Genomic DNA, 14,206 nt, shown 5'->3' with positions numbered 1-14,206 from the left:
GCCTCATTCTATAACCTCCTATAACCCCCCTTCAAGATGCCCCTTATGTGGTGTCTTCCTCTATTAGAATGTAAGTTCCTTGAGGGCAGGGACTACATTGCTTGCTTATATTTGTATCCCCAGTGCTTAGAATAGTGCTGAAAAACAGAAGCACTAACAAATGCCCAGGATCACCTTCTACATGTCTCCTCCTCTCCCCACCCCACCCCCTTTCTCTCCCCTCTTTGTCTACTCTCCTCTCCCCTTTTCTGTGAATTACCATAATGCACAATGACAGTTATGATGACATTATTTTGATGACATATATGATAGATTGTGTAAAGCAAAGGATGGAGTGTATTGGTAATTAAGGTGGGACTTTTTTTTTTAACTGTTTTCTCTTTTAGAAGGCTAAAGTAATAAAGTGCCATTGATTAAGTCTTGCTAGTTGCTAAGCTCCAGGCCCACACCCTTTTGCTGATTAGATGTGAAGCCTTCAGGCCCTAAGAAGGGTATATAAACTCAGAGGTTAGCATTTTTCAGGGGCTCTCACTCACTGGAAGAGTATCGTGTGATTTGACTAGACGAGACTCTGGGCAGCCATCGTTAAGAGCCCCCAGTTTGAAAACCCAGACGCTGGTGCTTCCCTGGTAACTATGTACTGAGATGTTGGACAGAAAACTAGAAGCCTGTCTACTGGTTTGTGTTATTTGATCTGTTGATATTTTCTGTTTGTAATTTCTGTTTGTATTTTCTCTGAAGTTCAGGGTGCTAGCTTTTCCTCCTGAACTAGTGAATTATATATGTATGTTTGATTAAAGTAAGATTGTTAACTCCTTAAAGTTGCTTTCCTTAGAAAAGCAAATCAAAGTACCTGTGCTAGCAGCTCTTCTGTGTGCTCTAGTTGCTGATCTTGTTGGGTCTTATACAGCCACAGTAGTGGCAAGCAGTATTGTTGTTACAATAGCAGATTTACTTCATTTATGCTGACATTTCAGGATTCCCCAGAGGCTCTGTGTCTGTGATTCAGGAAATGTGCCACTAGGTGGCACTAATGATATATTATTAGATTAATACTATTCACCCTAATCCATTTCTTTCTCTTTTTTAAAATTTTTGAACTTTTATTTTCAGTTCCAAATTCTCTTCTTGCCCTCTACCCCTCCCCCCACCCACTGAGAAAACAAGAAATATCATACCCACTATACATATGAAGGTCATGCAAAATATATTTCTGCATTAGCCACTTTTGGTGGGGGTGGGAGGGAGGAGGCAAAAAAAATATGCTTCGATACGGACTCTGATACTATTCGTTTTCTCTCTGGAAGTAGACAACATTTTTCATCATGAATCTCATGGAATTTCATGGGTCACTGTGCTGACTGAAATAGCCAAGTCCTTCATATGTGATCATCATTATAATATTGATGTTACTGTGTATAATGTTCTCCTGGTTCTGCTCACTCCACTTTGCATCAGTTCACACAAGTCATCTCAGGTTTTTCTGAAACCACCCCCTTCTTACATTGCATTTCTTACAGCAAAATAGTATTCATCACATTCATATATGACAACTTGTTCAGTCATTCTCCAGTTGAGGGACATCCCCTCAATTTCCAATTTTTTGCCACCACAAAAAGAGTGGCTACAAATATTTGTGTACATATGGGTTCTTTACTTTGATCTCTTTGGGGAACTCACCTAATAGTGCTATTGCTGGGTGTATTGTTAATGTATTTTTGCTTAATGGGAAGATCTTTTCCATCCATGGAAAATGGGCCCATGTGATTGGCTTGAGTCACATGAGTCTGTAATGGAAGGAGCTTGCTGAAGGGGTGGAACCGGAAGGGGTGGAGCAGGAAGAGTGGAACAGAGCTGAGAGGAAGGAAGTTGGTCAGAGCAGTTAGAGCTGAGAGAGAGGAAGCAGTCAGCTAGCTGTGAGTGTTCATTTGTGGGAAGCCCCTAGTAGGGGGAGACTTGGGGATGGTGGTGCCCCCTGCATTGTCATTGTATATAGACTTCTTTGTTGCTATGATGGATTCGGCTTTCTGGTGTTTGAATAAATGTCTTGGTTCTGTCTTCCACGTAAAAAGTCTGTTATATTTTCCAATTCAGAACTATGCTGACATATCCATAGCAGCCGTAGGCTCTGTGAATATTGCATTGGTGCTACACTGGTTCAAAGTGTATGAAGAATTTTATAGCCATTTGGGCATAGTTCCAAAGTGTTCTCCAAAATAGTTAGACCTCTTTGCGGTGTATTAGTACAACTATTTTTCCACATTCCCCTCCAACATTTGTCATTTTCCTTTTCTGTCCTGTTGGCTAATTTAATGGTTGTGGGGTAGTGCCTCAGAATTGTTTTAATTTGCATTTCTCAAATTATTAATGGTTTACAGTATTTTTTCATATGACAACTGATAGCTTTGTTTTCTTCTGAAAATCATTCATATTCTTTGACCATTTATTAATTGGGGGATGGCTTTTATTTTTATATTTTTGGCTCAGTTCTCTATATATTTGAAAATGATGGTCCCTAGCTTATTTCTTAAGGGAGAGTTCTTAGAAAGGTCACTTTTTTTAATGTTGTTATGACACATTTCAAACATAATAAAACATAAATTTTTAAAATGCAATGGTTTCCTCAGACATGTTGGCAATCTGCCAAGTTATACTTTTTGACTAATAATTAAAATAATTTTTTCTTTGAATTCCTTCAGAAGTATATAATATATTTCATTCCATTCTGGTGCTCTATCTATACCTAGTATGTTGACAGGCAGTGTAACCTTGGAATATATGAAGGCAGATAGTAGGGGCAGTCTCACCTCCAAATTATCCTTTGGAGTGGATGATGTAGATGTACTAAGTACTAGCTAATGCACTTATTTTGTTGTTGTTGGTGGTTTTAGATTTAGTTGTATTCATGGAATTTTGGAGCTGGAAAATAACTTAGAAATTATCTAGTCCAAAAGCTTCACTTTAAATATGTAGAAGATGGGGGTGAAGGAGGTTAAGTGACTTATCCACTATCACTTTATGTGACTTAATGGCAGCACTAGGACTATAATTCAGGTCCCTTGAGACTTCTAAATCCAATATTCCGCTGCACCACAATGACTCCTAGCCAAACTGATTTTGTCTTTGAATTTAAAGAATCTTAATCACCTTACCTTAATCCCTGAATCCGTGATAAATTCACACTCAGAAACAGTAAGTTCTTTTAACCTTTTATGACTGGAGAGTGATGTCAAAGCCTGAAAATATTTAATAAAAATGAAATTTTCATGAGTTCAAGCTTCTTGAATATACATTTTCAATAAGCTGGTAATAGTTTAATCTATGTAAACTTAGGGAGGAAGGAAAGCTAGCTTAGGATTTTATTCAAAGTAAATGTAACTTTTATTAAGTATAAGTGCCTGGCACATAGGAGGTGCTTAATAAATATTTATTGACTGACTGAATAAATTACTTTTACTCAATTCTTTGATGGATTTATGAGCTTATCAGAGTATGTACTTCTTCCAGCTGGGCAGATGGCAACATACCTGTTGCTCCTCATCTTGTGCAATTCTTGCTCCTGTCTTTCCATAAATCTTTTATAAAGAATCTACCCAACATGCTAGAAGTCTCCCACTGGTTCTTTTAATATTTTAGTATAATAGACATAGCCTATTCACCTGCCACCTATTCCTAATACATGACTAGCTCACCTTGACTCTCTCTTTTATGTCCATATCTTTTGAGTAAATTATTATTGGTTATATGCTACAAGGTACTTACACCTGCCATGTATCTTTTCATGACCCTATGGGTCACTGAAAGTTTGAATCTTCTAATTTACTGGTTCTCCCTGGTTTTTATCTATATATCACCATGAGAAGATTTTTTAAAAAACGAATTCTTTGATTACATCAGCTTGGGGAACTTCTTTTGTGGAGACTTTTTGTCCTGATTTAGACAGGCAGTCCATTAGTGACTTATAGACTTAAGAGAACTGGCTGGAACACCAAAAGGTTAAGTAACTTGCCCATGGTCACAGAGTCTTTATCAGAGGCAAGACTTGATCCCAGATCTTCCTGACTACATTGCCACATCAGTGAGCTACTATCTACTATAATATACTGCATTTCAACAAAGGAGGATATTAGAGTTAAAAGGATGGGTTTTTGCAATAAGGAGTAAAATGGGATCACTGGAAGTACAGTTTCTCAAGTTCAAACCAGCCCAATCTCATCTTTTTGTTTAATTCTGAGCCTAATTCATTATTCAAGACATCCTTCCATGATTCCCTTAGGCAAGCATATGTTTCTCTATTTTATGCATTATTAAGCATTAATTCATATTAAATATTAAAACATTATATCTCCAAGTAATTAAAATTTAATAAGGAAAATTACATGTATGTAGTTTATACATAAAGTATATATGCATGTGTAGATACAGAATATATATGGAATAATAAAAACAAAGTAAATAGGAAGTTGTTAAACACAATGTAGATAAAGAAGGAGAGCCAAATTGAGGGAAATCGAGGATGGTTCTTGTAGGTCATAGTACTTGAGCTGAATCTTGAAGGAAATTAAAGATTCTTTGTAAATGTGAGAAGTAGAGTACCCTGCATGAGGAACAGAAAGAAGAACAGTTTGGATGGAAAGAGCCTTAAAAGCAAAGCTGAGGAGTTTATATTTGATCCTAGAGGCAATAGAGGGCCACTTCAATTGACTCAGAAGGGGAGTGTCATGGCCAGATCTATGACTGAGGAAAATTTCTTGAGCAGCTGTGTTCGAGATATTTTGAAGAGGGCAATGACTTTGAGTAGGGAGACAAATTAGGAGGTCGTTGCAACAGACATCAGCTACTGTGCTTGATGCTGGAGACAGAGAGACAAAAGTAAGACAGTCCTTGCTCCTAAAGAGCTTACTACCTTGCTTGCTTATATCGTGTTTATATGCTCTATGTCTTTTCCTTTTCAAATGGTCTGTTTTATTTCTAGTCTCATCTTCTTCAGTCTTTGAAATCCACAGCTTTGTTTGGCTTTGGTGCACATCTGCTTATTTTTCAAGATCGTTTGCTCATTCTATAAATGTGTATGAAATGTCTATTACAGAGTACTATTCAAGGTGCTAAGAGAGGGACAAAGATAAATCACACCCAGCCCTTGTCAAGCAGCTTAAAGTTTAACAAGAGATGATGGAGAAGATAAAGAAATGTATTGATACAACACCAATACTTTAAGATACATGATTTTGTCAGTGTAAGTACTACATTCATCAATGCAGATTACAGACTCTCTGCACCTTAACAGATGGCCTTCAGGAGTTGCTATGGCCAATAATTTCATCACTCTTTGTCTAGCATATACAATCCTGTTCAATAACCCTCAGACTTTCAGGCAGAAGTATTAGGCAAGGCATAAAAAAGAGATATATGCTAAAAAAAGGAGGATATTCACCACAGGAATTTCAGCTTACATTCCAAGCTGAAGGATTCTCTGTAAATGGGGAGGTCTTCCAGATGTCCCCATCTGCAAATGGCATTTTGGTAATTGTATCAAGCTTCAGAATACTACATAGTCTCCTTAAATAAATCTGCAAACATTCAAAGGAACTGGGCCTAACCATCTACATAGGAAAGAACAATGGATTAAGAATGTCTAATGCCAAGACTACAGCATACATTTAGATGGACAATATCTTAAGATATGCATATCTAGGACAGGTAGTATATAATGGCAATGAATTAGGTCCAGAGGTGAACAGAAGGAGGAGAGTGGCTTGGATTGCTTTGGGGGAACTGCAAAGCTCTTTTAATGATTCCAATCTTCCTACTGAAACAAAGGCCTATCCTTTTAATAGCAACATTCTACCAATGTTGCTGTATAACAGTGAGACACAGAATATAACAGTCCCCAAGGAATTAAAGTATCACAAGTATCACAAAGAGGGTAATGGAAAAATTCATGGTGGATGTAACAAAGCTGCAACATGTAATCAACTAGTGAGTTTCTCCTGGGACCTCCACTTTGAGGAAGGGCCCAGACCAGCTATGTTTCATTCTCTAGAGTTTACCACCATAACTTGCCCCATGGGTTTCTTCTTCCTCACTCCCAGCTCCCTTTTATGTCCAATTAGAATGTAAGTTCATTGAGGGCATGGACTGTCTTTAATTTAGCTTATAATGTACCCTCAGGTAAGGGCTTAGTAAATTCTTGTTGACTTGACTTAGTAAATGCATGTTGACTCGACCAATGAGGAATAAGAACAGGAACAAAAATTCCATCAAGGAATTACATGACAGGAAGTGAAGATGGGCTGGTTACATAGTGAAGGCAAGAGACGACAAGTAAACAGCCAGATTACTCTACTGGCACCATTAATATACCAGGAGAAAGACTCTCCCTTATTGACCTCTAAAAACCCAGAAAATATCACCCAAAGATAAATCCTGGAATAACTTAGCCAGTAGAAAGGTGGGATACAGCAGTCTTTTAGACTGGAAGCCTTGGGAGATTAATAGGAAAGGTCCCTCTTGCTCTAGTGGAAGGGGAGTAATACAGGACAGGAGGCATTCCAGCAAGTCAGCAGTAAGCCCTACCTCAACAAACTAGCAAGAGATCCTAAGCCCCAGGGTGGTGGAGCAGGCAAGCACCAACACCAGGACCCCCCTAAGTGCCTTGGCATAAGCAGGTGAATCAGTAGACCCCAGCTTGGAAAACCACCACACATGCTGGTGGGTAGGCATCCTCCAGCGGCCAAACATTCCCATGTTTCAGAGCAGCCTGGGTGAGTAGGTATCCTCCAGAGGCCAGGAACCACCCCCCAACCCAGAACTACAGTGAAGCCCCAGGGAAATGCTGAAAACCCCCATATGGACTCAGCACATGCCAGACACCACCACTAGGACCCCAGTTCAGACCCATATAGCCTCTAGCTGGCAGCACTTGAGGCCCGAGCACACAAAACCAGTGACCAGGTCCCTGGCCACCAGCACAAGAAGCTTGGGACCACAGCACTCCCTGCGCTCTAGCAGGAGAACTCAACTTTAAAAGCCAGGAAATAGACATAGACCATGAGCAAAAAGTAGAAATGGACAATAACTATAGATTTATTCTATGAAGACAGTGAAGATTAAAACACAAATTCAGAAGAGGCAACACTGTCAATATACCTACATCCAAAACCTCAAAGGGGAATATGGAATGGTCTCAAGCCCAAAAAGCCTTCTTGGAAGAGCTCAAGAAGGATTATAAAAGTCAAATTATTGAGGTAGAAGAAAAATTGGGAAAAGAAATGAGAGGTATGCAAGACAGAGTCAGTAGCTTGGAAAAGGAAGGCCAAAAATTGACTGTAGAAAACAATTCCTTAAAAAATACAATTGGCCAAATGGAAAAGGAGGCACAAAAACTCACGGAAGAGAAGAATTCCTTAAAAAGTAGAACTGGCCAAATGGAAAGGGAGGTACAAGAGCTAAATGAAGAAAACAATGTATTAAAAATTAGAACTGGGCAACTGGAAACTAATGACTCTATGAGACATCAAGAATCAAACAAAATCAAAGGAATAAAGAAATAGATGAAAACGTAAAATATACCTCATTGGAAAAATAACTGACCTAACAAATGAGTCTAGGAGAGATAATTTAAGAATTACTGGTCTACCTGAAACTCATGATCAAAAAAAAAGCAGGGACAGCATCTTTCAAGAAATCATCAAGGAAAACTACCCTGAGTTTCTAGAACCAGAAGATAAAGTAGAAATTGGAAGAATCCACTGATCACCTCCTGAAAGAGATCCCAAATTGAAAACTCAAAGGAATATTATAGCCAATTTCCAGAATTATCAGGTCAAGGAGAAAGTATTGCAAGCAGCCAGAAAGAAACAATATAAATATCATAGAACAACAATCAGGATTATGCAGTACCCTGGAGCTTCTATATTGAAAGACTGAAGGGCCTGGAATACGATATTCAGTAAGGCAAAGGAGCTTAGATTACAAACAAGGATCAACTACCAGCGTATTGAGCATAATTTTTCAGGGAGGAGAAGGACATTAAATGAAATAGGGGACTTTCAATTCTTCCTGATGAAAATTTTATCTTCAAATACAAGATTCAAGAGAGGCATAAAAAGGTAAACAGGAAGGGGAAAAACATGTGATTCAATAAGGGCAAACTGTTTGCATCCCTACATGGGAAGATGATACTTGTAACTCTTGAGAACTGTATCTTTACTGGGACATTTAGAAGGGATATACATAGACAGAGGGCAGGGGTATAAGTTGACTTTGATGTGATGATAAAAATCTAGTTAAGTGGTGAAAAGGGATTGTACTAAGAGAAGAGGAAAGGAGGAGGCAGAAAAGGGTAAATTACATCACACAAAGAAGCACAAAGACCTACTACAGTAGAGGAAAGGAAGAGAGGGAGATAAGCATTGTTTGAACATTATTTTTATCAGATTTGGCTCAAAGAGGGAATAACATACTCAGCTAGTTATAGAAATCTAATTTACCCTATAAGAAGTAGGAGGGAAAAGGGAAAGGGAAGGGGCTGATAGAAGGGAGGGCAGATTGAGGGAAGCGGTGGTAAAAAGCAAAACTGTGGAGAGGAGGGAAAGGGATAAAGGAGAAAGAAAAGCATAAATGGGGGAGGGGAATAGGATGGAGAGAAAGACACAGGTAGGAATCCTAACAGTGAATATGAATGAAATGAATTCTCCCATAAAACAGAAGGAGATGGCAGAGTGGATTAAAAACCACAATCCTATAATATGCTGTTTACAAGAAAACACATTTGAAGCAGAAGGATTCACAGAGAGTAAAGGTAAAAGGCTGGAGAAGAATATATTATGCTTCAGCTGAAGTAAAAAAAAAAAAAAGCTGGGGTAGCAATCCTGATCTCAGACAAAGCAAAGCAAAAATAGATCTGATAAAAGAGACAAGGAAGGAAACTACATCCTGCTAAAAAGGTACCATAGACAATGAAGTAATATCATTATGAAACATATATGCACCAAGTAGTATAGCATGAAAATTCTTAGAAGAGCAGTTAAGTGAGTTACAGGAAGAAATAGACCGCAAAACTATACTAGTGGGGGACCTCAACCTCCCCGTCAGAACTAGATAAATCTGGGTGCAGAGCCAAGATGGCACTGAGAAAGGAAGGAACTAGTGGAGCTCTCTCTCAAATTCTGTCAGATACATCTAAAAAAGTGGATCTGAGCAGATATGAGAGAGTTAAAAGCCACTAGTAGACTGACAGGGGCAGGAGTGCTAGGCATGCAGAACAGCATCAGACCACACCAACTGGGAACAGCAGAGGAATCCAGCCAGGATGCCAGTCTGGGAGAGTGCTGGACCAGTGAAATGCAGGAACAGAAGTAGCCCAAGGGCAGAAGTACTGGCTATGGCAGTGATTGAGCCCCAGGCCTCTCAGCCCAGCATGGGAGTCTGTCAGAGCTACAGGAGACACCAGCGCAGAGCCTGCAGCTGTGGGAGCAACTACTCCGGGGGCCTCCAGCCCAGTCTAAAGGTTTGAAACTCACCTTCCTGAACTTCTGGGAGCCATGATGGCCAGGTAAAATGGCTCTCATCCCTTTTTTGAATAAACCCAGAGAATATTCCCATGTGAGAAACAGAGGAGCCAGAAGTGGGGCTTCAAAAGCCTTTTAGCGAGAGAAGTCGGGAAGAGGGCCCTTCTTGTGGTGGCAGAAGGAGACTAATGCAGGAAGAGAGGTGTCCCAGCAGGCCTCACCGTAGCAGAACAAGGAGAGTAACCAAGCCCCAGGGGTGTGGAGCTAACAAATGTCAATACTAGGACCCCAGATGTGCCTTTGCACAGCCAGGGGAAGTGGCAGACACCAGCACAGACAATAGCTGAGATCATCCATGCTATAGAGCAGTCCTGGGGAAGAGGAGACTCCCAACAGCCAGATGACCCCTCCCCCACACCTCAGGAAACCAGAGGCCATAGCACACAAAGTCAGTGAGCAGGCCCACAGATCCCAACACAAGAAACTTGGGAAAGAGGGCCCAAGAAGCAGAGATCCACTTTAGAAGCCAGGAGGAAAAAAACCACCATGGAAAAAAAACAAAACTAAAAAGCCAAAGACCATTGAATCCTATTATGGAGACAGGGAAGATCAAAATACCAATTCAGAAGATGACAGCATGGACACTATACCCACATCTGAAATCTCAAAAGGGAAAGTGAACTGGTCTCCAGACCAAAAAGCATTCCTGGAAGAGTTCAAGGAGTACTTTAAAAAACAAATTAGAGAGGTAAAAGAAAAAAATGGAAAAAAAAATCACTGATGAAAACAAATCTTCAAAAATTAAAATCGGTGAAATGGTTAAGGAGAATCAGAATATAAATGAAGAAAACGTCTCATTGAAAAGTAAAATCAACCAAATGGAAAAGGAGATAGAGAGGCTAAAAGAAGAAAACAATACATTAAAAATTAGAATTGGGCAAGTAGAAACTAATGACTCCATGAGACTTCAAGAATCAGTCAAAAAAAATCTAAAGAATGAAAAAATAGAAGAAAACTTGAAATATCTGATTGGAAAAACAACTGACCCAGAAAATAGATCCAGGAGAGACAATCTAAGAATTACTGGCCCACCAGTAAGCCACGATGAAGAAAAAAAGAGCCTGGACAGTACCTTCCAGGAAATCCTTAAGGGTAACTGCCCCGAGGTCCTAGAACCACAGGGTAAAATAATCATTGAAAAAAATCCACTGATCACCCCCTGAAAGAGATCCCAAATTGAAAACTTCAATAAATATTATAGCCAAATTACAGAATTAGCAGGTCAAGGAGAAAATACTGCAAGCAGCTAGAAAGAAAAAATTCAAATATCGCGGAACTACAGTCAGGATCACTCAGGATCTTTCAGCTTCTACATTAAATGACAGGAGAAATTGGAATATGATATTCCAAAAGGCAAAGGAGCTTGGACCACAACCAAGGATCAACTACCCAGGAAAACTGAGCACAATTTTCCAGGCAAGGAGATGGACATTCAATAAAATATAGGAATTCCAGACCTTCCTGAAGAAAAGGCTGGAGCTCAATGGAAAATCTGATCTTCAAATACAAAACTCAAGAGAGACATAAAAAGGTAAATGGGGAAAAAACATTTGTTAATCAATAAGGCAAATTATTTACATCCTTATATAGGACTATATTGTTTTTATATGTTTTATATATATGTCGATCTTACAGATAATACAGGTATTATGACAATTGAAAGGGATATACATAGACTGTGGGTATCCATATAAAATAACTGATATAATGATAAAAGTATAATTAAGGTAGAAGAGGTAAGGAGGTAGTAGAAAAGGGTAAATTAGATCACATGAAAAAGCACAAAAACATATTATAGTAGAGGGAAAGAAGAGAGAGAGGGAAGAGCAGTATTTGAGCTCTACTCATTGGATTTGGTTCAGGAAGGGAATAACATACTCTGATAAGTATAGAAATCAAACTTGTCCTACAGGCAGTAGGAGGGGAAAGGGGAAAGAAAAGGGAGGGGCGTGGTCAGAAGGGAGGGCAGAAGTAGCAAGGGGAAAAAGGTAAGATAAGGGAGGGGAATCAAGAGGGAGGGTAAACTGAGGAAGGCTGTGGTCAAAAGCAAAACTCTGTTGAGGAGCGGGAGGGAGAAGGGAGAAATGAAAGCAGAAACAGGAGGAAAACAGGATGGAGAAAAAGACACAGAGAGTAATCATAAATGTGAATGAGATGAACTCTCCCATAAAACGGAAGCAGACAGAATGGATTAAAAACCATAATCCTACAACATGTTGTTTAAAAGAAACATTTGAAACAGGGGGATACACACAGGGTAAAGGTAAAAGGCTGGAGTAGAATATATAATGCTTCAGCTAAAGTAAAAAAAACAGGGGTAGCAATCCTAATCTCAGACAAAGCAAAAGCAAAGATAGATCTAATAAAAAGAGATAAGGAAGGACACTATATTCTGCTAAAAGGCACCACAAACAATGAAGCAATATAATTATTTAACATATATGCACCAAGTGGTATAGCATGCAAATTATTAGAGGACAAGCTAAGGGATTTACAGGAAGAAATAGAGAGCAAAACTATACTAGTGGGGGACCTTAACATCCCCCTCTCTGAACTTGATAAAGGTGAAAATCAAAGGAGAGATTAATAAAATTGAAATCAAGAAAATTATTAAATTAATAAATAAAATAAGAGCTGGTTTTATGAAAAAACCAATAAAATTGATAAACCTTTGTTCAATTTGATTAAAAAAAAAACAAATTACCAATATCAAAAATGAAAAGGGTGAATTCACCTCCAATGAAGAGGAAATTAAAATAATAATTAGGAATTATTTTGCCAAATTTTATGCCCATAAATTTGACAACCTTAGAAAATGGATAAATATTTACAAAAATATAAATTGCCCAGGTTAACAGAAGAGGAAGTAAAATACCTAAATAACCCCATCTCAGAAAAAGAAATTGAGCAAACCATCAATGAACTCCCAAAGAAAAAAACTCCAGGGTCAGATGGTTTTACATATGACTTCTATCAAACGTTTAAAGAACAATTAATTCCTATACTTTATAGACTATTTGGGAAAATAGGTGAAGGAGTCCTACCAAATTCTTTTTATGACACAAATACGGTACTAATATTCAAACCAGGGAGAATCAAGACAGAGAAAGAAAATTATAGACCAATTTCCCTAATGAATATTGATGCAAAAAATTTAAATAAAATATTAGCAAAAAAAAATTGCAGCAACTTATCATGAGAATAATGCACTATGACTAGGCAGAATTTATTTCAGGAATGCAAGGCTGGTTCAATATTAGGAAAACTATCAGCATAATTGATCATATCAACAACAAAAACTAGCAGAAACCATAAGATCATCTCAATAGATGCAGAAAAAGCTTTTGACAAAATACAACACTCATTCCTATTAAAAACACTGAAAGCATAGGAATAAATGGAGCCTCCCTTAAAATTATACAGAGTATTTACCTAAAACCATCAACACACATTGTTTGTATTGGGGAAAAGCTAGATACATTCCCAATAAGATCAAGAGTGAAACAAGGATGTTCATTATCACCATACTAAGCCCAACAGCAAGAGACAAAAAGAGAAATCCAATTTAAAGTTACTGTAGACACTAAAATATTTGGGATTCTACCTGCCAAGACAAATCCAGGGCCTATATGAACATAATTTAATTGCTCATGGTTAGGCCAAGCTAATATAATAAAAATGACAATTTTACCTAAATTAATTTACTTATTCAGGGCCATACCAATTGAACTACCAAAAAATTATTTTACAGAGCTGAATAAAATAATAACAAAATTCATCTGGAAGAACAAGAGGTCCAGAATATATAGGGAATTAATGAAAAGAAATGCAAGGGAAGGTGGCCTAGCCATACCAGATATTAAACTGTACTATAAAGCAGCAGTCATCAGAACTACTTGGTACTGGCTAAGAAACAGAGTGGTAGATCAGTGGAATAGGTTAAGTACACAAGACAGTAGTCAATGACTACAGCAATCTACTCTTTGATAAACCCAAAGAATCCAGCTTCTGGGCTAAGAATTCACTATTTCACAAAAAATGCTGGGAAAATTGGAAAATGGTAGGGCAGAAACTGGGCATAGACCAATATCTTACACCATATACCAAAATAAAGTCAAAATGGGTTCATAATTTAGGAATAAAGGCTGATAATATAAGCAGTTTGGGAGAGCAAGGAATACTTTACCTATAAGATTTATAGGAAAGCAAAGAATTCATGACACAAGAAGAGATAGAGAGCATTACAAAATGCAAAATGGATAATTTTGATTATGTTAAATTGAAAAGCTTTGTATAAAAAAAAAAGCCAAATGCAACAAAGATTAGAAGGGAAGCAGAAAATTGGGAGAAAATCTTTGCAACCAGTGTCTCTCATAAAGGCTTCTTCTCTAAAACCTAGGAATACAAGTCATTCCCCAATTGAGAAATGGCCAAAGGATATGAACAAACAGTTTTCAGAGGAAGATATTAAAGATACCTATAGGCATATGAAAAAAATGCTCTAAATCAATACTGATTAGCGAAATGCAAATCTAAACAACTCTTAGGTACCACATATCTCCTGTCAGATTGGCTAACATGACAAAACAGGAAAATGATAAATGCTGGAGAGGATGTGGGAAAATTGGAACATT

General features: G+C 38.1%; 1 protein-coding gene across 1 annotated transcript in view; it reads right to left on the bottom strand.

The window, feature by feature from the left end:
* FBXL13 (F-box and leucine rich repeat protein 13) overlaps positions 1–14,206 on the bottom strand; it is a 156,545-nt gene that overhangs the window by 38,281 nt on the left and 104,058 nt on the right. Inside the window, exon 9 of the mRNA XM_036760646.1 lies at positions 3,153–3,236. Within this exon, the coding sequence (XP_036616541.1) occupies positions 3,153–3,236 (84 nt within the window). The remainder of the gene's footprint in view (positions 1–3,152; positions 3,237–14,206) is intronic.

Source organism: Trichosurus vulpecula, chromosome 5 (assembly GCF_011100635.1).
Source record: "Trichosurus vulpecula isolate mTriVul1 chromosome 5, mTriVul1.pri, whole genome shotgun sequence".
NCBI classification, from domain to species: domain Eukaryota; kingdom Metazoa; phylum Chordata; class Mammalia; order Diprotodontia; family Phalangeridae; genus Trichosurus; species Trichosurus vulpecula.
This window is presented reverse-complemented; position numbering and strand designations above follow the sequence as displayed.